The sequence below is a fragment of the Corvus hawaiiensis genome, chromosome 4 (genome assembly GCF_020740725.1).
Source record: "Corvus hawaiiensis isolate bCorHaw1 chromosome 4, bCorHaw1.pri.cur, whole genome shotgun sequence".
In the NCBI taxonomy this organism is placed as follows: domain Eukaryota; kingdom Metazoa; phylum Chordata; class Aves; order Passeriformes; family Corvidae; genus Corvus; species Corvus hawaiiensis.
In genome coordinates this window covers 45,238,305-45,265,641 of record NC_063216.1, presented here as the reverse complement: position 1 = coordinate 45,265,641, position 27,337 = coordinate 45,238,305, and the positions used below count along the sequence as shown (strand labels likewise).

At 37.3% G+C, this 27,337-nt stretch overlaps 1 protein-coding gene across 1 annotated transcript; it reads left to right on the top strand.

The window, feature by feature from the left end:
* CAND1 (cullin associated and neddylation dissociated 1) lies at nucleotides 1–26,918 on the top strand. Its single transcript, XM_048300474.1, has 15 exons — nucleotides 1–211; nucleotides 4,501–4,644; nucleotides 11,416–11,570; nucleotides 13,358–13,481; nucleotides 13,905–14,161; nucleotides 14,244–14,349; nucleotides 14,829–14,974; nucleotides 16,000–16,292; nucleotides 16,948–17,089; nucleotides 17,719–19,212; nucleotides 19,992–20,087; nucleotides 21,807–21,976; nucleotides 22,077–22,241; nucleotides 22,472–22,579; nucleotides 23,629–26,918. The coding sequence occupies exons 1-15, from the start codon at nucleotides 144–146 to the stop codon at nucleotides 23,851–23,853; spliced, it is 3,693 nt and encodes a 1,230-aa protein (XP_048156431.1). The 5' UTR covers nucleotides 1–143; the 3' UTR covers nucleotides 23,854–26,918.
* Nucleotides 26,919–27,337: the final 419 nt, after the last annotated feature.

Here is a 27,337-nt window from a genome sequence, read left to right as displayed (position 1 = left end):
CCGCCCCCGGCCCGGCCCGGCCCGGCCCGGCCCGGCCCCTGCAGCCGCGGGCGAAGTGGAGCTGGCGAGGCCGGGAAGACGCCGCCGCCGCTTTCTGCTCTCCTCCTCTCCCTCCCCCCCGCGCCCCGGCCGGGTCCGTCAACATGGCGAGCGCCTCGTACCACATCTCCAACCTGCTGGAGAAAATGACATCCAGCGACAAGGACTTCAGGTGGGATCCGCCGCCGCCGCCCCTCCGCGCCCTTAGTCGGCCCCGCGCCCGCGCTGCCCCTGCGACCGCCTGCGCTCCGGCCCCGGGCCTGGTGCCGCGGCGGCCCGGGCGGGGGCAGGTGCCCGGCGGCTGGGCCGGTGCCGCGGGCCCGGGCTGTGTCCGCGCCGCGGCTGCGGGGATGGGCGCGAATCTGCTGGTGCTACCCCGGGAAGAAAGTTCCCGGGAGGGGAGCGCCCCTCCTCGCTGCCCATGAAGGACGGGGCGCGGCGGTGCGGGCACCGACGCGGCCTCCATGCGTCGTGGGCAGAGATCTCTAGCAGCCGGGAGAAGCCGAGCGGCCGCCAGGTTTGCTGACTTGAGTGGGGATAGGGGAGGGTGGAAGTCTGAATTCCTGACCTCGCAGATGCTCAGAAGCCGAAGGGACGAAGCTCTGAGCAAGCAGCTGGCGCTGCATTGAGAAGCAGAGGTCGCGTGAGGTGACCTCCCTCGTCTCTTCCCAACTTCAAAAAACATGGATCCTATGATTCTACGAATAGGGGCAGGAAGGGGCAGCCAGCACAGCAGGCTCGAGAGGGTGCGATGGGGGGCCACGAAGATAAAGGGAATGGAGCATCTCCCTTATGAGGAGAGACTGAAGGAGCTGGGTGTGTTTAATCTAGAGAAGAGGGGGGACCTCATTAATGCATAGTTATTTCAAAGCTGGGTGAGGATGGTGCCAGACTCTCTTCAGTAGTGCCCAGTGACAGGACTCAGAGGAATGGCCATAAACTAAACCACAGTAAGTCTCACCTGAGCACGAGGAAGAACATTGTTACACTGAGAGTGGCAGAGCGCTGGAACAGGCTGCCTAGGGAGATTATGGAGTCTCCGTCTTCGGAGACTTTCAAACCCCACCTGGACACGTTCCTGTGTCACCTGCTCTAGGTGACCCTGTCTTTGCAGCAGGGTTGGACTGGATGATCTGCAGAGCTCCCTTCCAACCCAAATGATTCTGTGATTCTGTGATCCTAAGCTCACATCCTTCTGGATGCTCTGTCTTTTAGTCAGTGGAGTTTTGTGCTCCTCACATAGTTTGGTACTGCCCCTGTGCCATCCAGAGAGAGAAATCCAGAGTCCTTGTCTTATGGGGACAAGACTGGAATTTAATTTTGAGTTCAGGATCTATCACAAGAGCACTACTTTTTAGTGGATCATTTGCTTGCTTTGTAATAAATTAATAGCAGATAAAATGCAAAATGTCAGAAAATAAAATAATACAAGTAAGGTGTTAAAAACCAGCAGAGATAATACATTTACACAGTACCTTTAGCAAAGCATTAAGTTAAAAATAATTACATGGTTTTTGTATTGAGTGCAACCAGAATGTCACGTTTGAAGGCTTTACTTGTCAATGGGAATATATCAATACAGACAGGGAAAAAGCATAAAATGCACTTGTGTTTTGTTGTTTTGCTGCAACATTACAGCGCCTAGTTTGTGATTAAAGTAGATGACATCCAAACAAATATTTTCGTAGTAGATTAAAATTTAAAGGAAAACAGAGGTGGTGATAAAGTTAACTATAGGGTTGGGTTTTGAATAATCTTGTTAGGTTTTGACAAAGTGTTTTAGCACTGGACACAAATGTGATGTGGGATTTTTCTGTCAATTTCTTTCAAATTTTAATAGCATGATATTACCTGGAGAGTTCAGACTAGAAATTTTGGAAATTTTAATAAAAAAAATTGATTAGTCTAAAAAGAGACAAACCAGAATTGCCTGATTTCTTTAAATCATTCTGAAACTAGACTTAAACATTTTTTCCTCTAAATGTTACAAAATATTTTTTACTTTTTTTCATGCTAATTTGTTTCTGTGATTAAGTGAGATTTCCATTTTGTTCGTATGGGGAGGATGACTTACTGAAAATTCCAATGGATTTGTGACTAAATTCTGACTGATACGAGTTTAAAACTTTCTGTATAGAAGGGGTAGGTTATACCTGTCCAGTGCAATTGTAGCAAACACTTTTTTATTCTTAGCATAGATTAAAATCTAACTTTACAAACCATGAAAAATGAGTGATGAAAGACCTTTACCAACTGACTGTTATGGAGTAACATTCTATGAAACTTTATGTGTGTTGTGTATTTGCATAATGGATGAAATAGTATTTGGTTCTAGTAATTGTAAGTGTATTTATTCTTAGATCACATATATTTGAATAGGGACAGTGTAGTTAACTTGTTGATATCAGGGTGCAGAAGGCAAACCTCTGTTCAAGTAAGCAGTCTACTGCAAAATGTAATCCTCCTTTTTTTGGATAAACTGACCTGTCCGATGCAGAGTTGGAATATGTACTTCTTGGAAGATGTACATACTTGCAGTTTTACTGTCCACACAGAAACTTGGGCTTAAGTCCTAAAATGAACAGTCATGTAAGGTGGCAATTTACAGTCTGGCTGTGGGACAAGGAGTGTCCTCACTGCAGGAGGAGAACGACTGCTCTGAGTACAGAGGTGCTGACATGCTGCCTGCTTTGCACCAGGTAAAGTTCGATGTGCAGGCAGAAGGAGTTGTGACTAAAAGTCACATTCAAACTACTCAAAACTATGTTTAGAAAAACCGGCTACTTTAAACCTGCCTGGTCTCCCCACCCCATTATGGTGTTTGGGTTGGTTGTCATGTTTCACTGAAGGAGTCTAGCAGGAGAACTCAGTTGTAGTTGAGAGCAGGGGCTGCTGGTGCACTGAGGATGTGCAAGCTCTGCTTAGTTTAGGAACTGACAAGTAGGTGATGAGTGGACATGAACTTCTAAGGCTAGGAAATAGGAGCTGTTGACCAAGGAAGTGAGAGGAGGCTATTAAGTTTTTAAGAGAAGGAGGTAAATATAGCAGTAACTTGGAAACTGTTTTTGAGTGTTCTAGTACTGCGTGACTTCATGTATATCCTTAAATTCGGTCCTATCTGTCTGTTACCTTTACTTACCAAGTAGCCTTTTTCATTGCTGTGCTTAAAGGCTGATGCTGTTTGCATTCACAGCCTGTTTTTGTGCACATCTGGTTTCTGTCAGACTGTAGACTTGCTTCAGTGGGACTGTTGGAGTGAGTGAAAAAGGAGTGGTCTTATCTTAGAAACACCTTGAGACTATTAGACTGGGGTTATTAAAAGACAGGACAAGTTGAGGTCCATTACGTGAGGTTAGGCATCTGGCATTTGTCATGCATATCAAGATTATGCAGAGTCTTGGCTTTCATTTTCAGTAAAAGGTAGTATCTGGTGTGTCAAGCTGCAGAGATAGCCCTCCAAGCATGACCTGAGCTAAAGTGATGTCTGCTTGAGGCTGATGTGCCTGAAGTCCAAATGTCACCCTTAACTGTTTAACTACAAACCGTTGTTGTCTGGGGCTTCAAATGGGGGTTGGTGTCAGTACTGAAGCCCATGGGATTCATAATTGAGTAATACATCTGTATTGCTGCTTCTGAGAAGAGAGGGCACTCAGAATTCTGAAATATGGATTGTGACACAGACTTCAGAAGGAAAAGAAACAGAAGGCATAAAGGCAATATTTTTGGAAAGTAATTTTTCAGTATGTTCTTCTATTGGTGGATATGACTGTTATTAAATAGTAAATTAATTGATATGAAAGATGATTTTATTTGCTTGATGTCTCAAGAGTTCATTTTGTTCTTTAGTGTGGCATCTTGTATTGTGGGCTGGATAAATGTGATCAGCTGTTTTCTGGGCTGTAAACAAGCTACTCTGTACAAGGCAAGAAAATGAAAAACACATGGAACATCAGCTTAACTTTTATTTCTCCCTTCGTTAATTGAAGTTTGGCTTTTGTGAATTTTATGGGAGAATGTTTGAGAAACTATATTTTGCTTCTTGCTTAAAACCTGTTTTAAAATAAACTCAGAGCAGAGATAATTTTTTTAACAAAGTTTTTAAAAAAGCTTGTTTTTTACAACGTCAGTATAGCTAATGAAAGGACTATTTAAAATCTGTGAAAGTGACAGTTTTTCTTTGTGGAGATCATGTGGAATATAATGTAAATGCTGGAAGTAAAATATGTAGCTGTTCTCATAACAGAAAGGTGATGACCTAACACAAAGTTATTGTCATTTTCAAATACAGTTTTTCTTCCTTTCTGTTTTATAAATGTTACTTGCATCACAAAACAGACACCAGTAATTCAATGTGAAATGTGATTTGTTTGATAACAAATGATGGAAACAGAATCTTGAATCCTGAGCGCTGTGAATAACGTGTATTCCTTTAGCAATAATTATCTTACCATCTTTTGTCAGGTTTATGGCTACTAATGACTTGATGACAGAACTACAGAAAGATTCTATCAAGCTGGATGATGACAGTGAAAGAAAGGTGGTGAAGATGATTTTGAAATTACTGGAAGATAAAAATGGTGAGGTGCAAAACTTAGCTGTCAAATGGTAGGTATTCTTTTTCTGTGTAGTAAAGAATTGTATGATGACTGAACAATATAAAGCACCTTTGTAAACTCAAGCAAGCATTGCTACACAAAATAATATGAAATTGATGTCCACAAAGGAACCCTTGTTCTTGTAGACTACCTGCCTTAATTGTTGTAACTTAAAAAACTAGCTTTTGTTGACATTGAGGATTAATATTTGGGGTTTCAGGCACCAGATAGCACATGCAGTCCTTGCTGAAAGTATTCAAGTGACACACTTGTTCTTTGGTGATAATTCTTGATTGCTAAATAGGTATAAAAAGCTTGTAATTCAGTGGTAGTTGCCATATTGATATTAGACAGTGAGACCTTAGATGATCTGCAGGGGAAGAATTGTAGTATTGGAGTTGTTTTCAAGCAGAGATGAAAACATAAAATGGTAAAGATATGGCCTCAGTTACCACATGTGGAACTTACCTCTTCACTAACATTCAGAATACTGTGTTAATGGTTTTACAAGCTTTAAAGGAACTGTAAATGTTTTATGGGGTCAAGGTGCATTTACCTGCCTTTTCAGAGACTTCTGTTGCTTCACTGCCCTTTCTTCCTCACCTTATTGAACTTTACATATGGTGTGGCCTTTCCAGAGCACCCTTTGAAGAGGTGCTACATTTCTTATGACTTCTTGTTCTTAGCTATTCTGACTTTTCGTGTGCTTTAAAGAGAGCCTCTCTTAAAAGGCATATAGTGTTCCTGAAAATGTTTCTTGTTTGTGAGCTCAGGGGTTTTTTTAATAGTCCATATACACTACTTATATTCTGTGAGGTATGGATTGAAGTAAACTTGGTACACAAGAGCTTGAGAAGTTTCACATTGTGACTAGCCAAGTTTGTTTCAGCTTGTTATTCTTCGTAGTTTGCCCTGTCAGACTAGCAAAGCAGAAAAAACCTGTGTGTACCTCTGCTTATGCACTTAGAAGCAGTGCTTGCTTCAGCTTCTGAAGTGTTTTAAGTGATGGTCACCAAAATCTTGCACAGACAAACTAGTGTAGGAATGTCAAATTTCAAGCCAGATATTAGGTGTATTAGCACTATAATTGTCACTACTTTTTCACTACTGTCCCCGGGGATACAGTCTTGTTAAAATGTGTTTTATGCATCTCCTCTTCACAACAACACAAAATACCCTGTTTCTTTTTAATTCAAACTTCTGGAATGTCTGAGTTCCTCATGGTTCCATGGCTTTGAAACAGATTGCTTCTGCTCAGTCAGAAGAGCATATTGTTGTGAAACTTGGCTCAGGCTTAGAATTGTCTTTGTATGAGTTAGCGTTTTGTGGAAAAGTTACATTGCAGCATACATGCAGTACTCATTTCTAATGTACATCCTAAAGTTGTTCTGAAGTCTGGATCAATGCACATAGACACATATCACAATCTTAAATGGCAGTGTCAGAATTTAGGATTGAAAGTATAAGTAATGCTTACTAAAACATTAAAGAAAGATTGCAAAGGGAAGAGAATGGGAAAATAGATTACTTCCTCTGTGTGGGCATGTCCTGTTCTTATTAACAGTTCTTCAATTTTTTAAGTTTACTTTGATATATTGATAAATCTCATGGATTTAATTAATGTGACAGAATCTGTTCCAAGCTTGGAGTGTTTTTGAGAAATCCAAATAATGTTAAGGAACAGTGTTAAATTTACTTCAATGGGACAAGAAACGTGGAAAAGTTACCAGGTGAATTGTGAACATCCATATAGAAGGTGGACACATGTACATTCTGGAATGCATCAAGTTGTGTTGTTTTGGTTTTTGTTGGCATCCCAATCACTTGCAGATATGCTTGAATACAAAAAAATCGCCGCCACTCTTTTAGAGTGTTCTCTTCTTAAAGCAGCTTGTACTCAAAATACTGTTCATGACAGTTTTAAGCGTAATGCTGCTGCTGCTTCCTGTTAGCTGTTCTTGTACTCCTTGTTCCTTTTCTCACACTGCTTCTTATCGGGTTTTGTTACAGACTTGTTTGGGGACTTAGTTTTGTTTTGGCTTAGTGCTTACCTCCTGCATTCTACCTGTTGATAGAAACATTGGTGGGGGTGAAGGATGGGAGAGGCTGAACACTATTAAGCTATAGGGTTTTTTTAAGACAGTTCAAGCTGATCTGAAGTCTTCCATCTCCTACAACACTGGGTGTAAGCCTGATTCATTGGGAAGTTAATTTCAGCCAGCATATTTTTCTTGACTTTAATTTTAAATATTTTGTGCTCTTGCGTATTTCTGTTAAGGATTTCTTGGCACTTTCAGCTGAGGAAAGCATAAACTGTGTTTAGATCTCTCAAGTTAAATGCTGTGGTGAACTTCAGAGACTATCAGCAGTAACTTTCATTAGACTGGTACTTGACCCATTAAAGTAGAGATTTCCTCTCATAGAAAGAGAATTTAAGACAACCCAATGTACTTCTCTATCTGCGCTTGAGGTAGATTTTTCCTTGAGGAAGGGAGAAAAGTGTTGCAGCTTGTTAGGGGAGCTTCCTCTGCAGGTAGATCAGTGGAAACACTCTGAATTAAGCTCTTCCCTAAGATTCACTCTTTGAAGATTTGATTCTTGAGGTCACTGCACACGGCAGATTTAAAACAACTCGGAGCAGCCATAAAGCAGTATTTATTTTTAGGCAAGCGTAGCAGCAAGTGAGCAGTGTTCCTGGTTTTGCCTTATCCGCTGCTTGCTTTCACACTGGAGTAAGAAGAGCTCTATTGGTTAAAAAGCAGATGAACTTTTTTCTTACTGTCTCTACAAAGCACACTGGTGATTTTGTTCTTGCTCCTTTCAGTTACATTGTGCTGCTTTGGGGCAGCATAAAACATGTAACAGCAAAGCAGAAGTCAGTTTTTGGGTTCATGGGTACTTGGGTAGCTACCTTGCAAGATGATTGTCCAGTTCATTTCTGAATAAAAATGGATATTAATGAGCTGCATTAGTACTCTTGGAAGTAAAAGTTGGCCTGCTGTAATCTTTGATCCTACAGAAGGGAACTGAGTTTTATTTGTTAAGCTTCTTACTGCAGGCAGTAGATAAAACCTATGTCAGTAATGGCAGGTTGTTTACCTTGTTTTTCCTAATTGCTTGTAAAATATTAAATGTATTTTTGTTTTCTCCATCTTTTTTGAAGGGATGGTTTATGTCTTACCTGATAGTTGTAGGCTGTTTTACAGTCAGGGAGTGTGGAAAATGCTATTCTTACAGCGTATTCTTAGCTTATAGCTGTAAGCGTAGTCCAGCATGGTATCCTGTGTACCTTGTGGCAGCAGTAGTTACACTGCCTGTGGCTTTTTTAAAATTCTGTGCATCTGGCTTACTCAAGCAGTGTGGTTTTTCTAAGCCCAGATATTGTGTTGATATTGCTTGTTCCTCATTGCTGATAATGTTGGCAATGCTCTGTTGGCCCAAATTGCACATTAATTGTTTCATGTGTTTAAGGATGAGCTGTTTCTCATTTTGAACACTTTGATATTCTGCCATTTAAACTTATGCATAGAATTTTTTCTTGGTTCACACTGTGAAATATTTCCTGTAACCAGTAAGAAGACAAACATACACATATATATCTATTTATGGTGGAAAAAAAAGGTGGGATTAAAGTAAGCCCTTTCAGTGATTCCTCCCTCGTGGAACTGTAGTTTCTCTGCATTTATGAGAGTGACTTGTCTGGGCAGTAGTTCAATACAGGGAGCTCTGCCTGACGCTGTGAGTCTGAGTCATTAGTGTGAACAGGATGATGCATGTATTGGCTGCTGTGTGGCTGATCCAGTTCAGCAGCTTTAAAGCATTCTGAATACACTACTGCACATCATGCTTTACTAGTGATTTGAATAATTTTTTTTTTATTTTTAAATTTGTGAATTTTAATTCTTCCTTGTAAGTAAATGTGCTTATTCCACAGCTGTTAAAATATGCCAGTTGGAGATTATAATTGATTATATGTTGGTGTCTATCTTCCTAATATGGAGCTATGCTATGAACACCTTTATTTCCAAATGTGTGTAACTTAAAGGAGACAGTGTGTTGGTGTTTATTTCCATAGGCATCTGAATGAACTTTTTACTTTGAGAGAACCTAGACACAAATTATTGGCTCGTGAAAGGGAAAAGTTCAAAGAACACTTTAAACTATCCAAACTGGCCTTCAAGTGTGTAAAATACAGGCTTAAGTGCAAAAGCTTTGTGGTCAGAACTGATTTTATACAAGAAGGTTATAGTTTATTTTCAACTTCTGATAAGATTGGTTTGTAATCTGGGACTAATGATAAGGTCTGTAAGTGAAATCTACTGATTTTGAGGGCCAGAAAAGCTTGAGGTAATCTTTTGTAAAATTTACTTCACAATTGTTATGTCTGCTTTGCTGAACTAATAGGCTGAATAAATAGGACTGAAGATGCTGATTCTTTTCAGGTAGAAAATGGCTTAATGCTTTCCAGAAACTGTAATTTATCATGTTCATGTGAATATCATTCCAGTGGTTTGGTCATCTTTAAAACAGTAGCAAAGAAGTGTTTCCTATTCTTAATTGAGATGAATCTGATTGACTGGCCCTTGCTGTGATTATTTTCATTAGTCATAGGTTGCATTTGAAAAATAAATATATTTAAATCAAAATAATTCAGTAGTTCTTCAACAGTTCAGGTTTAAAACAAGGGGTTTTTAACCTTGTATACCGTAGTCTGTTGACTGAAATGTGTAGGAAATTTAATTTCTGCGGACTACTATGGAGTCATTTTACCGTGGAATTCTATAGGTTTCTGTTCTAGTTGATTTGTGCTTGTGTTGCTTGCAAAACAATTTACTATGCACCAAGGGTAGCTGAGTGCAACAGTGCTGTGAGTAGCCACTGACAGTGGTGTGTATTTGAAGAGAAACTGTGTATATCGATGAGTCAGTGAATCACAGTGAAGGGAAAGCTTGACTGAAGAGTGAAATGAAGTTGTGGAGAAAGCTGTGGACTTTTTCAGCAACTGGAGGAAATGTTTCAACTGCACCCAGGGATGGCTTGATGTATTGTGTCTCAGAGATAATTATTGGTAATAATCTGTGTTTGCAGATGTTTGTGTATGGATTTATCAGGAGTTTTTCAGTTAGAGGCAAAAAGTCTTTACCAGTATCAGTGTTCAGAAATTATTTTAATAATGCGTTATTAATTTAACATTACTGAAACAGTAAAATGACCAGATTAGATTGTGGATATGGTCCTCTAACCCCCTAATCTCGGGAGTTTAGTGGCTGTAGAGATAGTTTAATTGAATCTAAGGAATCCAGTGCAGTGCCCTTTCCCTAAATTAAAGGGCAGTGTCAGGTTAGGGCATGAGGTCCGACTGCCTTTAATGAAGGGGGCTCTGTCAGAGCTGTTCATTTCTGCAGGATCTGCTGAAGCAAGTGAGAAACCATCCATTACGTCTTCATTTCTGTGCACTTAAAGGGCTTCTTTTTATGCCTTTGATCAGATACTAGTCAATATCTCAAGTAACAGTTCTCTTGAGATATCTGTATGCTGTATCTTCTAAAAATGTAACCCCAAAGTTGTTCTCATGTATTTATTTTAATGTTATCTGTAAATCTCCATGAAATACTCTGCAAAATTAGTAAATTGCCATCTTCCTGAATTTGTGGCATTGATGTGATCATAAAGCAGCAGTTTCAGATGTCTGTGCCCTAGTTTGACTAATGTCAAATTAGTCCCAAGTTCTGTGCATTAACAAAACTGAGTTAGTTTTAAGTGATATTTCAGTGCCTGGTTTTGGCAAATATGTTTTGTCTTTGCTGCCTCCCCGCCCACCCTTCTCCTGGCCCACACACACAGGTACTTTCAGCAGGTTTTACCACATGAATAGGGTGGGCAGGGAGAGAAGGAAACCAAGCAGGTTATGGTTTGTGAAGGAAGGCATGGAAAGTGCTATAGGTGATTACCTTGGGAATTGCATATTCCTGGGTGTTAATCTAAGTGTTGTGCTTCAAGTGCAAACACTGTTCTGAGTTCATGGGAGGTAAGGCATTGTGAGCGTGGCCACTGAAAGAGAAGCTCCAGGTTTGCCTAACGTGGTGACAGACCTCTGATGCCAAAATTTTGAACCTTACTCTGGTTATTGTCGTACAGTAAGTCACACACAGTGCTTGAGTGCAAGGCCTTGCTTGTCCATGTCCTTCTCCTGTTTGCATGTCTTGCTTTCTGCCTTTTGCTTCTGCTGGGCATTTTTTATAGTAATTAGGTCTTGCCCCTGTGAATTCTTGGACCAGGCAAAAAAGGGTAGCAGCAGTGGGCTACATATAACAAGTTTGGGGATGGAAGATGTATTTTGGGTTTGTCTTACTGCATAGAGCCGTGACCAAATCCAAACGTTCCATAGAATAAAGATGCGGTAATTAAGAGTATTGCTTACTTGTCTGTGAATTAAGCAGGCAGTGATGGTCAAGCATATAAACTGATGGCTCTGGCTTAGGTTAATTTTTGTTATAAATCTTGTTGTCAACTGAGAAGTAAAAGGGACTCTGGTTTTGAGACTGAAGCAGAACAGCCGTACGAAAACAATTTCCAGCTCCAAATAAAAAAATGTACTAAACAAGTATTTTGTTACTAGGTTAATGGTGGAGGCAAGTTATCAGTCCCACCAGATGAAGGTTTTCAGATTTTAAAATTCTGCTTTGTGTTGCTACCAAAACCAGCCTTAAGTTTATGACTTGAATGCAAAATACTGAAATAATATTGTTGCCAATGTAATACTTTCCTCTTGTTTATACAGCCTGGGACCTCTGGTGAGTAAAGTGAAGGAGTATCAAGTGGAGACCATTGTAGATACCCTCTGTACAAACATGCTTTCAGATAAAGAACAGTTACGTGACATTTCAAGCATTGGTCTTAAAACTGTGATTGGAGAACTCCCCCCAGCTTCCAGTGGTAAGACATTTTGTACTCAAGGCTATGTAGTTGTATCATTTACTAATTAAAAAAAAAAAAAAACAAAAGTTGGGGATTTTAGGGAAGAGGATTCAGTTAATTTGGCATTGGAACTAGTTTTGGTTAGGGTAAAAACATATGGCACAAATACCCTTTCAGTTTCTCCTTCTCTGACTATATTGCCAAATTCTACTAGTTTAAGAAATTATTTTTTACTGAAGGATTGCATTAATGTGGAAAGCAAGCTCAGAGAATATGAACTTCAGTATAACAAGTTGAGTGTAAAAGTTTCTATTTTAATAATTGCCTGGTGGAGCAGTTATAGGCTGCAGTAATAGCTAAATCTCATCTTGGTTTTTGATTGATAGTACACTTTAAAATTGATTACAACTCTTGTATTTTTCTTTAACCGTCTGATTTTTTATCTCACTTTCCAGGAATTGTTTTGGGAAGTACCTTGTGTTTCTGACAGTTGCCTGTTAAATTAGTGAAAGTCTTACCTGCAGGTTTAAACGAAGGCAGTCTTTCCTCTAAAAGAGATACTAATGTTGAACAGCACATCAGTTAATAGCATTACTTTTTTACTCAAGTGCTTCTCAGATATCATAGTGTAGGATATGAATGAGAATAGAGAGTGATTTAAAAGGCTTTGGAAATTACATTTTTAGAGATTGAGGTCCCTTGAATTAAAAAAAAAAGCTCTGATTTTAATATCCTTTTTGAAAATTGATGTGTAAATCTTGCTTCTATCAAGCAGCAGTGAGATGCATAAGCTTTGCATAAATAACTAATTTTAAGTAAATTGTTTTAAGCTTTTACACTTTTGTTTGCCTACACAAAACAAAAGGATATTTTTGGTGGAGGTAAAGCTCAAACAAAAATGTAGCAAAATCTTTCAATATAATTAATATTCCTAATATAAAAATAAACAACAATTTCTTGCTCCCAACTCAAACACAGATTGTTGTATCTTTGTCTTAGCCTTCATGATAACACAATAGACTGTCTAGTTGTTATATTTTAATTTTAGTTGTAGTTAAGAATGAGCCACAATACATATAAACTAGATTCACCATAGGTTGGAATGGTGTTAATTTCACATTGAAATTCGCAAAATGTGATTAGAAGAGTTTCATGCATGTGAAGATGAGTACTAACCACTGGGCAGTCATTACCATGATATGAGTTCCTTCTCATAATTACTTGAAATAATGTTAGCCAATTGGAGGAAGGGGGAACTATGAAGTTGTTGTAAAGACATTTTTACTTGTATTTTAAAATACTTTGGAGATGAACTTTCCCCCCTTTCTCAAATGTTTCAGTAGTATTTCAGGTACTTTTTAAGTAGCTTCTTGTGCAAAGTTGTTTTATTTTGCTTTTTTTTGCCATTCTTTCGAAGTGGCTCTATCTACTTCTGTGCTTTTCCTTACCATACAGTTTATGCCTTCATTTTTACCTATAGTCCTTTCACTTATTGCTCTAGACTTGTTGTGGCCTTCATTTTCCATTGCTTGCCCTTCCAAAATCAGTGTTTTTCTGTTGTGTATACCTTCTGGGACAAGAAGCCCTCCTGCTTAGTGTGTTTGTACATAAATAGTCTTTCAGCACTAATGCAGAGCGTACATGACATTAATAAACACAGTGGCTGTTTAAGCTCGTTTTGTTGGGTGGAAAAAGCTTCTTTATGTAGATTCAGTTGCTTTCCATAGTCACAAACATGATCTCTGGTGTTAAAAACTGTATTTTTTTAATATTATGGAAATGCTGAGGTTTGGTTGTACTTTCAGGTTCTGCCTTAGCAGCTAATGTTTGCAAAAAGATCACAGGGCGTCTCACTAGTGCTATAGCCAAGCAGGAAGATGTGTCTGTTCAACTTGAGGCACTGGATATTATGGCTGATATGCTGAGCAGGTAAACATCCATCCTTTAATATGCTGGTGAATGCTCATAAATATTCCTTAAAGCTTGAACTTCAGTTTTCCAAATGTTAAAATCAAATTACTCAAAGTTCTATGAAATAATATGGTAATATTAAGTGTAGATGAAACTTAATTAAAAAAAAAAAAAAGTGAATGTATTGAAGATAATTGATTGATAGATCAATTATTATTTAATCGTCTGAGAACTGTAGTTTTAAGCTTATTTTTATGTTTATTGCTTTGAGGGTATATTTTAAACTCATTTCTTCTTTTAAAAAATTCCAGAAACTGAAATTTAAAGACTTGATTGGAATCTTTGTGATGTTTGGGGAATATTTGAAGGATTGTTTTACAGTATATGAACAAAGTTATCTAGGTTCAATTGGTTTTGAGTTTGTGTTTTGTCTGTTTTAAGGCAAGGAGGACTGCTTGTTAACTTCCATCCTTCAATTCTGACCTGTCTGCTCCCCCAGCTGACCAGCCCAAGACTTGCTGTGAGGAAAAGAACCATCATTGCTCTTGGTCACCTGGTCATGAGTTGTGGCAATATGGTTTTTGTTGACCTCATTGAACATCTGTTGACAGAGCTGTCTAAAAATGATTCCATGTCAACAACTAGGACCTATATACAGTGTATTGCTGCTATCAGTAGGCAAGCAGGTCATAGAATAGGTAAGAAAAATACATAAATTATCTTTTACCTTGAAGTTTTTTGGTGAGAGTAATTACTTAGCTTGTTTTTTTCTCTTACCAGGTGAATATCTTGAGAAAATAATTCCTTTGGTTGTAAAGTTTTGTAATGTAGATGATGATGAACTACGAGAGTACTGCATTCAAGCCTTTGAATCTTTTGTTAGGAGGTAAGTCATTCATGGGTACCTGTTTCAGGCTTTCTTAAGATCTAATAGTGTGTCATTTGGTTGTAAGCTGTCAAGAGAGAGTCTCCTTCATACAAAATATTCTTGTGCAAGCTTTGTGCTGAAACAGTTCCTATAACTCGCTGGTAACTTAACTCTTAAGCAGTGTGTTGTGTCTGCACTGCTGTTTGTGCAAACGAGAGGTGGAAAGTATTCTAATAATATTTGTGTCCAATAGCCGTGATAAAAAATTGGTATCCAAAGGCATATCTGAGTCCTTTGCAACCTTCCAGTCTAGAAGATCCTGTTACACAGTGGCATTGCCCTTTCTGACCTTCCCTTCGAATTTCTGTAGTTCAGATGGATGCCTTAAAGTTGTCTTGGCTAATGTCTCCAAAGTACAGTATGCAACATGAAATCTTTTAGGAATGTTTTAGTACTTCGGAGTAATTTGACATTGATTGTATTTTTATATTACACAGGTGTCCTAAAGAAGTTTATCCTCATGTATCTACTATTATAAACATTTGTCTTAAATATCTTACTTATGATCCTAATTACAATTACGATGATGAAGATGAAGATGAAAATGCTATGGATGCTGATGGTGGTGATGATGATGATCAAGGTATATGCTCTTTTTGGTTTGGGGGAGAGGATGAGCTTTTGATCCTGCACCCATCTGAGAAAATTGGTATGGGTGATATTACTCCTGAGTACCAGTATTTGACTATTTTGTGCCTCTTTTAAACATAGCTAATGAACTCACTTCTTGGAATAAAAGTATAGGATGTTGTTGCTGGAGATCAGTAGTTCTGAGGGTGAACATAAAAATACAAGATAAATATTTTTAAAATCCTTGAAAGGTGGAAAAATCAGAAGTGTGTGGCGTGATATAACTAAAGTAAGAACATCAATTAATGAATGGAAAATACATATACAGCATGGGAAAGGCTTCTCACTACTTTCCACTATCATATATTGGTACCCAATGCATAAAATCAGAATAGATTGAAAATGACTCAATATTTTTCGGTAGGGTAAAAGTGTTTCAGACTGAAAGGCATAAGGTATTTTATTTTTAATATGGTGGCAAGCATTGCCAGATGTAAGCTTTGTGAAGACTTGGACACACAAGTAATCTGAACTGAGAGCATAACATTCTCATTACTTAAGGAAGGAGTGAGCTGCATAGTTGTTGCTTTAAGACCTGAAAAATCTATATTGTTTATTTTATACTTTTTTGTTATTTTTGGGGATGCTGTGTAGTTTGATCCACCCCTAGAAAGAAGCAGACAGAATAATTTGTTGAATCTTGATCAGCTAGTATTCATTGTTCCTTTGTTGTTTATGTCATGAATGAGGAGGAATATCCTTTAAATCAGTAGTCAGGCTGGAAATATGATGGGGAGCTCCTCTTCCTGTTGGCAGCTTAAATTAATATGTGTGCAAGACTAGCATGAAAAAATTGGTTTAGAATTACAAGTTAGGCTGTTTAGAAGGCTTTTATAATGTATGGTTTTTAACATAATTCTGAACCTATTTCTTAGTGCATCTTATGCAAAGAACCCAACTGTATTCTTTTTAATTGTTTAAAATAAAACTTAATGCTTTGCTTGTCTAGACTTGCACATATGCATTTATTTTTTCAAGGGAGCGATGATGAATATAGTGATGATGATGACATGAGCTGGAAAGTGAGGCGTGCAGCTGCTAAATGTCTGGATGCTGTGGTTAGCACACGACACGAAATGCTTCCGGAATTCTACAAAACTGTATCTCCTGCTTTAATAGCCAGATTCAAAGAACGTGAAGAGAATGTTAAAGCAGATGTTTTTCATGCATATCTTTCTCTTTTAAAACAAACTCGACCTGTGCAAAGTTGGCTTTGTGATCCTGATGCAATGGAACAAGGAGAAACACCTTTGACAATGCTTCAGAGTCAGGTTATTTGTGAAGATTTTTGTTATCTTTGAGAAGACATATTGAAGTTCATAAGGATAGTTCATTCAATGTGCTTTATCATGCTTTCTTCATACACAGGTTGCAGTTTATTCATGTAGTACTAACATAGAGAGCAAGCTGGGTAAACTGGCCCAAAAAAAAATGCAGCAGTAGTCTTAGAAACTGAAATTGACTTGTACAAATGTGCTTATTTAATTTCAGTTGTTTACTCACCTGTGAAAGTTGCATGTCCTATGTCATTTAGCCAGATTGCCAAAGCAAGAGTTACTTTGTGCATTCTATATCCAGACATAAGCTCTAATGATCAAGATAAAACTTGATCTGCTGCAACGTATTTTACTTGCAGAATAAAAAGGATAATGCTGAAAAACTTCTCTAAGGGAATTATTTAGCTGACTTTTCAATTGTTGCTCTCTATGGTTTTATTAATGCAAATCACCTTTCAAAGCTAAATTACTTTTTTTTTTAAAAGCAATTATTTTGAATCTTTATTTCCCAGTATTTCTATAACTTCTCTAGTTCTGTAGAGAAATCAGAGGGTTAGGTTGCACATATTTCTTTATATCCTCCCCCAGTGATCAATAATGAAAGAAATGCCAGCTATTGAATCAATTAACAGATGTGTGATGATTACAGGTTCCCAACATAGTTAAAGCCTTGCACAAACAGATGAAGGAGAAAAGTGTGAAGACACGTCAGTGCTGCTTTAACATGCTGACTGAGCTAGTAAATGTGTTACCTGGAGCCCTAACTCAACATGTTCCTGTACTTGTACCAGGTATGAGAAACACAGCATTAACTTAAATATTTATTAATAAATGGTATGTGAAGTTCTGAAACATCAAAATATTTAAGTCCTGACTGCACATTTTGCAAAAGCTTTGAAGTGTAGCTTCTGTTGAAATAAAATGGCAAAATAATCAGCTATTATGTGGATCCATATAAATATTTTAGTTATATATTTCCGTTAATCTTGAAAAGAAGATTGAAGGTTTTTTCTTCTTTATAAAAAAAAAAGAAGTTAATTTGCTTCTTAATTACAAGATCAAACTGCCTTCTTTTCCATCCCAACAGAGAAAAATGCTGTCCATAGTTCAGCTTTTAAAACTTAAAATGTTGAAATTTGAAGTAGTGGTGGAAAGTAAGGTTGGAAATGTTAAAGGTTCAGAATTTCTTTATAATTAAGAAAATATGTCATAAACCATTGAATGGCCCATATCTTTTCATAGAGGAAGCTTAAAAACTAATTGGTTGAATAAAATGATGAAAGGGGTTTGGAAGCGTTCAAAAAGATGGGGAGCCAGAAAACATAAATTCAGTAGAGCTGCCTTCCTTCAGAAATTTTAACGTGTTATAGCAGACTCTATAAATACCTGCCCTAAAAATACATTTTTTGGTTTCTTCCAGGAATAATTTTTTCACTGAATGACAAATCAAGTTCTTCTAATCTGAAGATAGATGCTTTGTCCTGTTTGTATGTGATCCTCTGCAATCATTCTCCCCAAGTCTTTCATCCTCATGTTCAAGCATTGGTACCTCCAGTTGTAGCTTGTGTTGGTGACCCATTTTACAAGATAACATCAGAGGCACTTTTGGTTACCCAACAACTTGTGAAGGTTATTCGTCCTTTAGACCAGCCTACTTCCTTTGATGCTACTCCTTACATCAAAGATTTGTTTACTTGTACAATCAAGAGATTAAAGGCTGCTGACATTGATCAGGAGGTGAAAGAAAGGGCAATATCTTGCATGGGTCAAATAATTTGTAGCCTTGGTGACAGTCTAGGCACAGACCTGCCTAGTACACTTCAGATCTTTCTAGAGAGACTGAAGAATGAGATCACTCGGTTAACTACAGTGAAGGCCATGACATTGATTGCTGGTTCTCCTTTGAAGATAGATTTGAGACCAGTCCTTGGGGAAGGAGTTCCTATTCTTGCTTCTTTTTTGAGAAAGAACCAGCGAGCTTTGAAGCTGGGTACTCTTTCTGCGCTAGATATTTTAATTAAGAATTACAGTGACAGCTTGACAGCTGCCATGATTGATGCAGTCCTGGATGAGCTTCCACCTCTGATTAGCGAAAGTGATATGCATGTATCACAGATGGCCATCAGTTTTCTGACAACGCTGGCTAAAGTATATCCTTCCTCCCTGTCAAAGATTAGTGGCTCCATTCTCAATGAACTTATTGGGCTGGTAAGATCACCCCTACTTCAGGGTGGAGCACTTAGTGCCATGCTAGAATTTTTCCAAGCTTTGGTTGTGACTGGTACAAATAATTTAGGCTATATGGATTTACTACGCATGCTAACGGGTCCAGTGTACTCGCAGAGCACAGCACTTACTCACAAGCAGTCTTACTATTCCATTGCCAAATGTGTTGCTGCCCTTACTCGAGCCTGCCCTAAGGAAGGACCGGCTGTTGTAGGTCAGTTCATTCAAGACGTTAAGAACTCAAGGTCCACAGATTCCATTCGTCTTTTGGCTTTGCTTTCTCTTGGTGAAGTTGGGCACCACATTGACTTAAGTGGACAAATTGAGCTGAAGTCTGTAATACTGGAAGCGTTCTCTTCTCCTAGTGAAGAAGTCAAGTCAGCGGCATCATATGCCTTAGGCAGTATTAGTGTTGGCAATCTTCCTGAGTATCTGCCATTTGTCCTACAAGAAATAACCAGTCAACCTAAGAGGCAATACCTTCTTCTGCATTCCTTGAAAGAAATAATTAGCTCTGCATCAGTGATTGGTCTCAAACCATATGTTGAGAACATCTGGGCCTTACTCCTGAAACACTGTGAATGTGCAGAAGAGGGTACAAGGAATGTTGTTGCTGAATGCTTGGGCAAGCTTACGTTAATAGACCCAGAGACTCTGCTTCCACGACTGAAGGGATACTTGGCATCAGGTGAGGAGCAGTAGTAATGCATGTATGTATCGTAGGAGATGGCTTTATGATACCTATTAATAAATTGATCCGTTTTTCAAATTATTTCCTTAAATGTTGTGATCCTCTTGAAGTTTTGCTCCCCCCCACCAAACAATGGAAATTTAAGGTTTTCTATTTTTACTAGAAGTTGTTAGTCATGCACAACAAGAATTACTTGTGTTCTGCTTTCAGACTTTATATTTCAATTAACAATGTTACATTTAAGAAGGAGCTATAAACTTAAAGGAGAAGGAGCATGGGCGACTAAGGGACAAATTAACAAACCAATTGCAACATTTTGAGCTTTTGGTGTAAATTACTATGTTCCTGATTTTCAGATAAGGGTTCTGAAATTTTCGAGGATTAGGAAGGATCTTTGCACATAATGAATCAGTCTCATATCAAGAACCATATTCACATGTTTTCTTCACGTGTTTCTGCTATAGAGGGGAGAGGTTTTTTGTAGGCCTATTTGTAATCATAAATAATCTGTTTTAATAGGCTTATTGTTCAATTTTTCTGTAGGAGATAACATTACATGCTTATTACAATGCTATGGTATTTTTCCCCTGTTTAAAATGTTTTATCCATAGATTTATTTGAGTTACGTATTGCACTGCTAGTAATAAATAGCATTTCTTGTTTGCTGTTCTTATGAATATTAGAAGTCTACGAGGAATGAGTGGCATTGAACATGATTTAGATTCTGTTGTTTTTCTGTTTTAATCTTGCATGTTCACACCTTTGTTTCATATTAGGGTCCTCATACGCTCGAAGTTCAGTGGTTACTGCTGTTAAGTTCACTATTTCTGATCATCCACAACCCATAGACCCACTCTTGAAGAACTGCATAGGTAAGTACTCTACTTATACTGACAGCTTCTATGTTTTCAGGCAATAGAATTACATTTAAAATTTGTTCTTTGTGTTACCAGAAATAAATATTTTGAAGATACTAGAATTAGCTGCTAGTGATAACTATTAGAAGAGTTACAAGATATGTCTATAATAGCCAATTATTTATATTAACAGTAATTTATTTGAATTCTGATCAGTAAAAATAGTGTGATTAAAAAGTCTATGTATTGAATCTGTGATGGGCAATACAAGAAGCTAGGGTTTTTAGTAGGATGGGATCCAAAAGCTGATTTCCTTTCCTGTGTTTTTGCAAAATTATATCAGTTTGATGTAGTAAGGTGTACTATATTCACCCAGAAGTGTGGTCTTGGGAATATTTTACATTCAGTGCTTAAAACATGTATGCTTGTGTGAATTATTCTGAGTATTACCAGGTTTTGAATTGTAAACATAGGTCGTTATGATTCTGTAATGCTTATGGTCTAAAAGCATTTGGAACTGTGTATGTTTTTATACAGGGATAATGTAATCAGAGCTTTCGATGTAACACCAGTATGATAAAGATCTATGGGATGCTGTGGCTTTTTTTATCTTTTCTCATTTGTATAACAAAGTATTGTAGATTTTTTTAATATGGTATGGTGAATGTTTTATGCTTGATTAATTGCAGGTTTAAAGATCTATAAAAAAATCTTCTGTGCTTCTTAACCTAACGGGGCAAAGAGATTTATCCTTAAAAGCATAAAGTTTTGTGAAGAGCAAGGTTTTATTTATAGGGAAATTAAGTCAGTTACTATGTGTTATTTTCATCACTAAGCACTTTTTTTTTTTTTTTAAATATTATATTCAAGAATGATGCTTGTAGGTTTTTTCCCCCTCCTACTGAAGCTGCCATGCCCCTTTGGTTTCTGGAAATATTTATTGATTGAAATTTGAAATGCTACCAGTATCTAGTGCTTTAAAAATCTCAGTCATTTGGAGTTTTGTTACTCAGTTTTTTGGTGGGTGTTTGTTTTTTACACCTTGTTGGTTTTCTCCTTCGAAAATGTTCACTCCTCATGGAAGTTGCTAGTACAACTTCACAAACATTCAGGATATATTCATGCCGTCATTCATTTTTAAAAGGCTGTGTTATGGAAGTATAGAAAAATCTAATTTAAAAATGCCCAAAGGTAGGATGGGATGGGGAGATGTGGTGCTACATTAATATATACTGAGTAGGCCTATTTTATAGTAATTTAGGTATTCTCAGTGTATGCCCATTTGGGGGTTAAAAATCAGTATGTTGATAGTTTCCTTTAGCGGTGTTCTCGAATTCCTGAACTGCAGAAATTGAAATTGGTTTTCCAATGCATATTTTGAGAGAATTTTAGTAAGTGGAGAAAAGGAAAGGTTAAATGTAATTTTCATTAATTTACATGCTGTATCTTTATAAAAAAGTTGAAATGTCATTGTGATGGCCATTTATTTTGATGGTGTTTCTTCTACTACTGTTTCATTATATGAAATACTATATAATAATTTTATTAATACTTTTCGTATGATTATAATTAATCTTTATTTGTGTAGTCACTGAAATAGCGGGTGTCTGTTACATTAAAATAACTCGTCCACTAAATAGGTCTTTTTGAAAGTTTAAAACTAAGCAAAGATATTTTTAAAGTTGCAAATGAAAAAGATTCTCATAGGTTCTTTCTTACTGTATCTGTTTGCAGGTGATTTTCTGAAAACTCTGGAGGACCCAGATCTCAATGTCAGGAGAGTAGCCCTAGTGACATTTAATTCAGCTGCCCACAATAAACCATCTTTGATAAGGGACCTCTTAGATACTGTGCTTCCTCATCTTTACAATGAAACAAAAGTCAGAAAGGAATTAATCAGAGAGGTATGTTAACTGAGAAAAACAGTGCTAAATATATGTAAGTAGATTTTTTTTTTTTTTTTTTAAGTGTGTTACTTAACTTTTTTTTTTTATTCACTCACAGGTGGAAATGGGACCATTTAAGCATACAGTTGATGATGGGTTGGACATAAGGAAAGCAGCTTTTGAGTGCATGTATACTCTATTGGATAGCTGTTTGGATAGACTAGATATATTTGAATTCTTAAACCATGTTGAAGATGGTCTGAAGGATCACTATGATATTAAGGTTAGCTGTCATTTTTCTCTGTGAAAGCAGGAACTTTGTCAAAATATTTTTTAAATAGTGAATAGACTGAAATGGTAAAAATATTACTTCATGTGCTTAAGTATTTCACTACATTTGCCATTTTCATTAAAATGTGACTGTTCAAAAGGTTACACAGCACTGTAGGAAATATATCTCCATATCTGTGCCAGGCATAACTGTTGTTGAATTGGCTTTTTTCCTCACCCTAGATGCTCACCTTTTTAATGTTGGTGAGACTGTCTACCCTTTGTCCAAGCGCGGTGCTGCAGAGATTGGACAGGCTTGTCGAACCTTTGCGTGCTACATGTACAACTAAGGTATTTCTGTTTACTTATGTTCATTATTTTGTGTTTTCTTACAGAAATATAAATGAACTCGTGTGTAAAGAATACCTCTGTACTGCTGCAGCATTTCCTGAGTTATAGTTGATAAGCTGCAGTAGGCAGGATAATTAGATTAGAAATGAATGGATCTCTGTAAAAGTGTTAAATTTATTTAAATTACAAACGGAGAGGTAGATTTGTAAGCTTCTTTTTAAAAATCCTCTGTTTCTTTGATGCCTTTTCTTTCGTTCCTTAAAAATTTAGCTGCCACTTGGACAACTTGTAAATCTCACTTCATTATAAATAGTAAAACTGGAATACTGAGAGTTTTTCTGACTTCTGATGATGATGTTATTTCAGACAAGCATTTGGCTGATGAAGGCAGTGTAAAGTAGTCCTGGTTTTGTTAGGCTTTTTGTCATTTACCCCACCTCTTCTTCATGTATATTACAAGATTATTGGATCTTTGTAATTAATCTCCTTCCATTCCTGCTCTGGTCTTGATTCACCTGCATGCTCTGACAGGCATTTATTGCCTGATTTACCTTGCTTTGCCATTACTATAGTCTGCTATATTTCGCGTAATGAAAATTGACTGCCTTTAATTATAATTTATGTTTGTATCACTGAAACGTCTTTGAGAATTACAGCAGAAGGTTAAGCAGTTATTCTAATGAAGGTCAACTTTTAAAAAAAGTTCTGTTCTCTGGAAGCTGGGAGTACTGCAATTATAGCAGTTTAATGTCATTTACTGACCTTACTAGCTAAAGGTTGGCTGCGATAATTGTTTTGATTTGGTGATTGACTTGGCAGCTTACAACTTTTTTCTGCTTGCCTTGCAGTGTTGAAGCTTTGGTCTGTTTGTAAACTGCTGGTAAAAATTCTGCTAAAAAGATGTTTGGGGGTATTTTTCGTTCGGTTGATTTTTTTAAGAGCTTAGATCATTTTGTGAGGAAATATGGTTTTTTAAGGTACATTTTTTAAGGTGGGTGTAAGAGGGAGGGTTAAGTAAAGTTTCAAACATATTTTCGTTTTTTCCGTAGGTAAAGGCGAACTCAGTGAAACAGGAATTTGAAAAGCAAGACGAACTAAAACGATCTGCTATGAGAGCTGTAGCAGCACTTCTAACCATTCCAGAAGCAGAGAAGAGTCCATTAATGAGTGAATTTCAGTCACAGATAAGCTCTAACCCTGAGCTGGCAGCCATCTTTGAAAGTATCCAAAAAGATTCATCATCCACTAACTTGGAATCAATGGACACTAGTTAGATGTTTGTCCAAAATGGGGACCATTATGTTGAACCATATGATGCACTGAATTGACAGGTTATGAGTAAGAAACAGAAAAAGTATCTAATCTATACATTGTTCCACTTTATTTACCTTTATGGGGACAGTTGGCTTTTCCCATAATTGCTTTTCTAGCATTTATTTCAGAAATGTATTTCCATAGTCCAGAGTTTAACCACTCTTGTTTCAGTGGATTTGGCCACATTTGGGAATTAAAAAGTTGACTCATGGTGTATGGAAATAAGTTCCAGCATCCATTTGCCCTGTAATGTTTAGGATTAAAATGTCGAAATTTTGTGACCATGATTTTTTTTTTTCTTCTATTCATTCTTTCTACCTGTAAACAAAAAAGGGGGGGAGGTGGGAATCAAGTGTCTAGGTGCACCATGGTTTTTGTATAACTTTTTATTCTTTTTTGTTTCAGCTTCATAAATTGGTTTGGCTGGCAGATGAATTATGTGTAAGATTTATTATATTAAAAAGAGAGTTTGGGCACAGTTCAAAAAGAGCAGACATAAATGTCATTTTTACAGGTGTGGGGACTAGAAAACCAGTATCCCTGTTGTGCACACTAATTTTGCATGAGCAAGTTTACAAATATATATTGTCTGTAAAACAGCATGTGCAGTTTATTCGTAATGCAAGTTAAAATAAGTTCTACTGTATCAGTGCAGTTTTCAGGTATTTTGACATACAGGCCATTCATACAGGAAGGGGTGAATGAAAGTTTGTTGTCTTAACCTGGCTTTTTTAAATGCCAGTAATATGACCCTGCAGATGTTCTTACAGTAAACATGACAATTTCTGCAGTTTTCATGAGTTTTCATTCCCAAAGACTGGATCCACTGGCATTGAGGTGGACAAACCCTAAGATTGAAAGGAAACGAGATGGAGGTAAAATGAGCAGAGAAAACAAGAGCTGCTCAGTGGCTCCTGAACTCAGGATTCAACATTGCTTTTATTATAAAAGTATGAAGGAAGTTTCTTCAGAGGATTCAATCTCCTATTCTTCATCTGACAGCTTTTGTTAAGGCACTAATATATGGTGTTACCTAGACAAGTGTTGCCAGACCATCATTTTCTTCTGCCATGTGGGACCACCAGTAGGCTGCAATGCTGCAAGTGTCATACAGTATTCTGGTGAGACAGGAAACAGGGAATGGCCAATAGACTGGAGAGAGAGAGAGGGAGCAAACAGAAGAAAACATTCTTCTGTGGATATGCTAAATTTAGAAATTTAGAAATGGACCAGAAGCAGATAGCTGGCAGTCCCGCAATGAACTGGATTTGGGAATTTAATAACAAAAAGATGGGGGACCACTGCCTCATTACTTGTTTCATGCAACTGCTTAGTTGCCTTTTTCTTTTTTTCCAAGTCAGATATGAATTTTAATTTTTTTAGTTAACTGGTATTTTTTTAGCTAGTTCGTTATTTTGGAAACCTGTTACATGGGTACGTGGCATAAGCTGCTACAGAACTAAACAAGCATTCATTTTTATGACCTCAGAGACAGTTTCCTGTGAGCATTGGGGCTTGGGGGCAAAATCTTCACCTTATATGCTTGCAGCTTGGGAAAAGAGAGGAGATACTGGTACATTTAACTTTAATAGAAGGACCTGAACAAAGAAGTCTATGAACTCATTCAGTAGTAACAATTCTAATGCTGTAGAAATTTTTGAAAATGTAGCTTTCTCTGTCTCCAAAGTCTTCATACTAATGTAACAATTGTCTTCTAGAAGTAGAAATAAATGAGATTAAACATACCAACATATCTAAATGTCATGAAAAGGAGTGGAATGACTAGAGAGAAACCATACAGTAGAAAAAGCACTGTGAATTAGGTGTATGTTATCTTGCTGTATAACTCATCCACTTCAATTGCAGCAATATACAGGCCTCCTAACTAAGAATCTGTTGTGCTAATTAGTTGTCAAACTAATCTTTGAACTTTTTGTGTTTTCAGAGTATATTAAAATTTTATAGATCTAAAGTTAGGTGTGAGAATGGTATGATAAACATGAAATGTGAGGCCTAAACAGGAAAAGGGAGTAGGTCACAATGGTAAGTGAACAGAGTGAGAGATTTGTGTGTGCTAATGTGCTACCAGAACATAACACCTGATGTGGTGGAGGCAGATCATCTTCACTTTGTTTTACAGTACGTTACAGGGGAGCAAGCTTAAGGACAGAAGAGAAGGTTGAGATATATTACATAGTGAATGCTTTCTTGCAAAAGAGTAATCTTCACTTTGACCACTGACGAAGCAGGTGGGAACATAAGAATTAAGTCCTCCCTGTAAATTGCAGAAATTCTGAGTGTGGTTGTCTCCATATAGCAGTTAGTTATTTTGGTGATGCGGGAAGACAAATACATAAAGATTGTAACTGCACCATAATTACTGAGGTAATTTATTAGTGTTACAAAATCTAACCATGTTCGGTGTTGAAGTTCCACTCACTTTCACTGAATCACTAGATTGAAAGTTTTCTTTGGTTTTCCCTCTGTATATCCAAGTATTTGTATAAATCTGGTGTGTTTATGCTTTTTGATCAATTACATTAATGTTATTCTGTTAAGGAAGATGTCAGGAATACCTGTAGCTGGTTTTTAAATGCTGAATATTTGAAACTAAATATGAAATTTCTCTCACTAAAACAAAACCAGAATTCTGAAAGGCTGTTCTTAAGATGTTTGGTAAAATTAGAGCTTTCTATAGTATTTTTCATCACTTTGCACACAGACAATTGAGACCAATTAACAAGCCTTGTGTGTAATATAGAAATGGTTGGCCAGTCCTTGCATAGTAGATTCTTGGCTTGAAATATTTTTGTATCTCAAAAGTACTTTGTGCTCTGTTTTTCAGTGAAAGAACTTGCCATCCTTATAAGAGAGGTTTTTTTTCTAAAATTATAAATTGAAAACTACCAGTACATCAAGAATGCTGCAGTTCAGTTATGTAAATTTATTTTTTAATACAATTTTCCTTCAAAGTATGGCATCTAATATAGCAGTTGACAAAATAAAGAGAGCTGTACTACTTCCAGTTGTATTTTTATGAGGTGTACAAAGCAGTACATAGGCATGTAAACAGCGTTGTTTCCCTCAAATGAAGGATTATTTTAAAATTTCATCAACTCAAAGATACGAATTAAAAATCTGTATCTGCTCCCACTGTATTTGCCTTAAGAGATGTCCTCAGTAATGAGGCTTGGAACAAGTTCACCCTGCACTGATGGACTTAGTAGTAGGGATTTAGCAACTGTTCTCATATTTGCTGGTATTTCCCCTCCCTTGCCTCCACTTTTAAAAGCAAAGTAACATGTGGCCTTGGAAGTGTGTGTGTGGGTTGTTTTTATTTTGTGAATCCTGATCATTCTGACTGAAATGACACTTGTTTCTGCCAAATATCAAACAGTTAAACCTGCAGCCTCTGGGTTTTATTTCCCTGTTGCTCTCAACTTC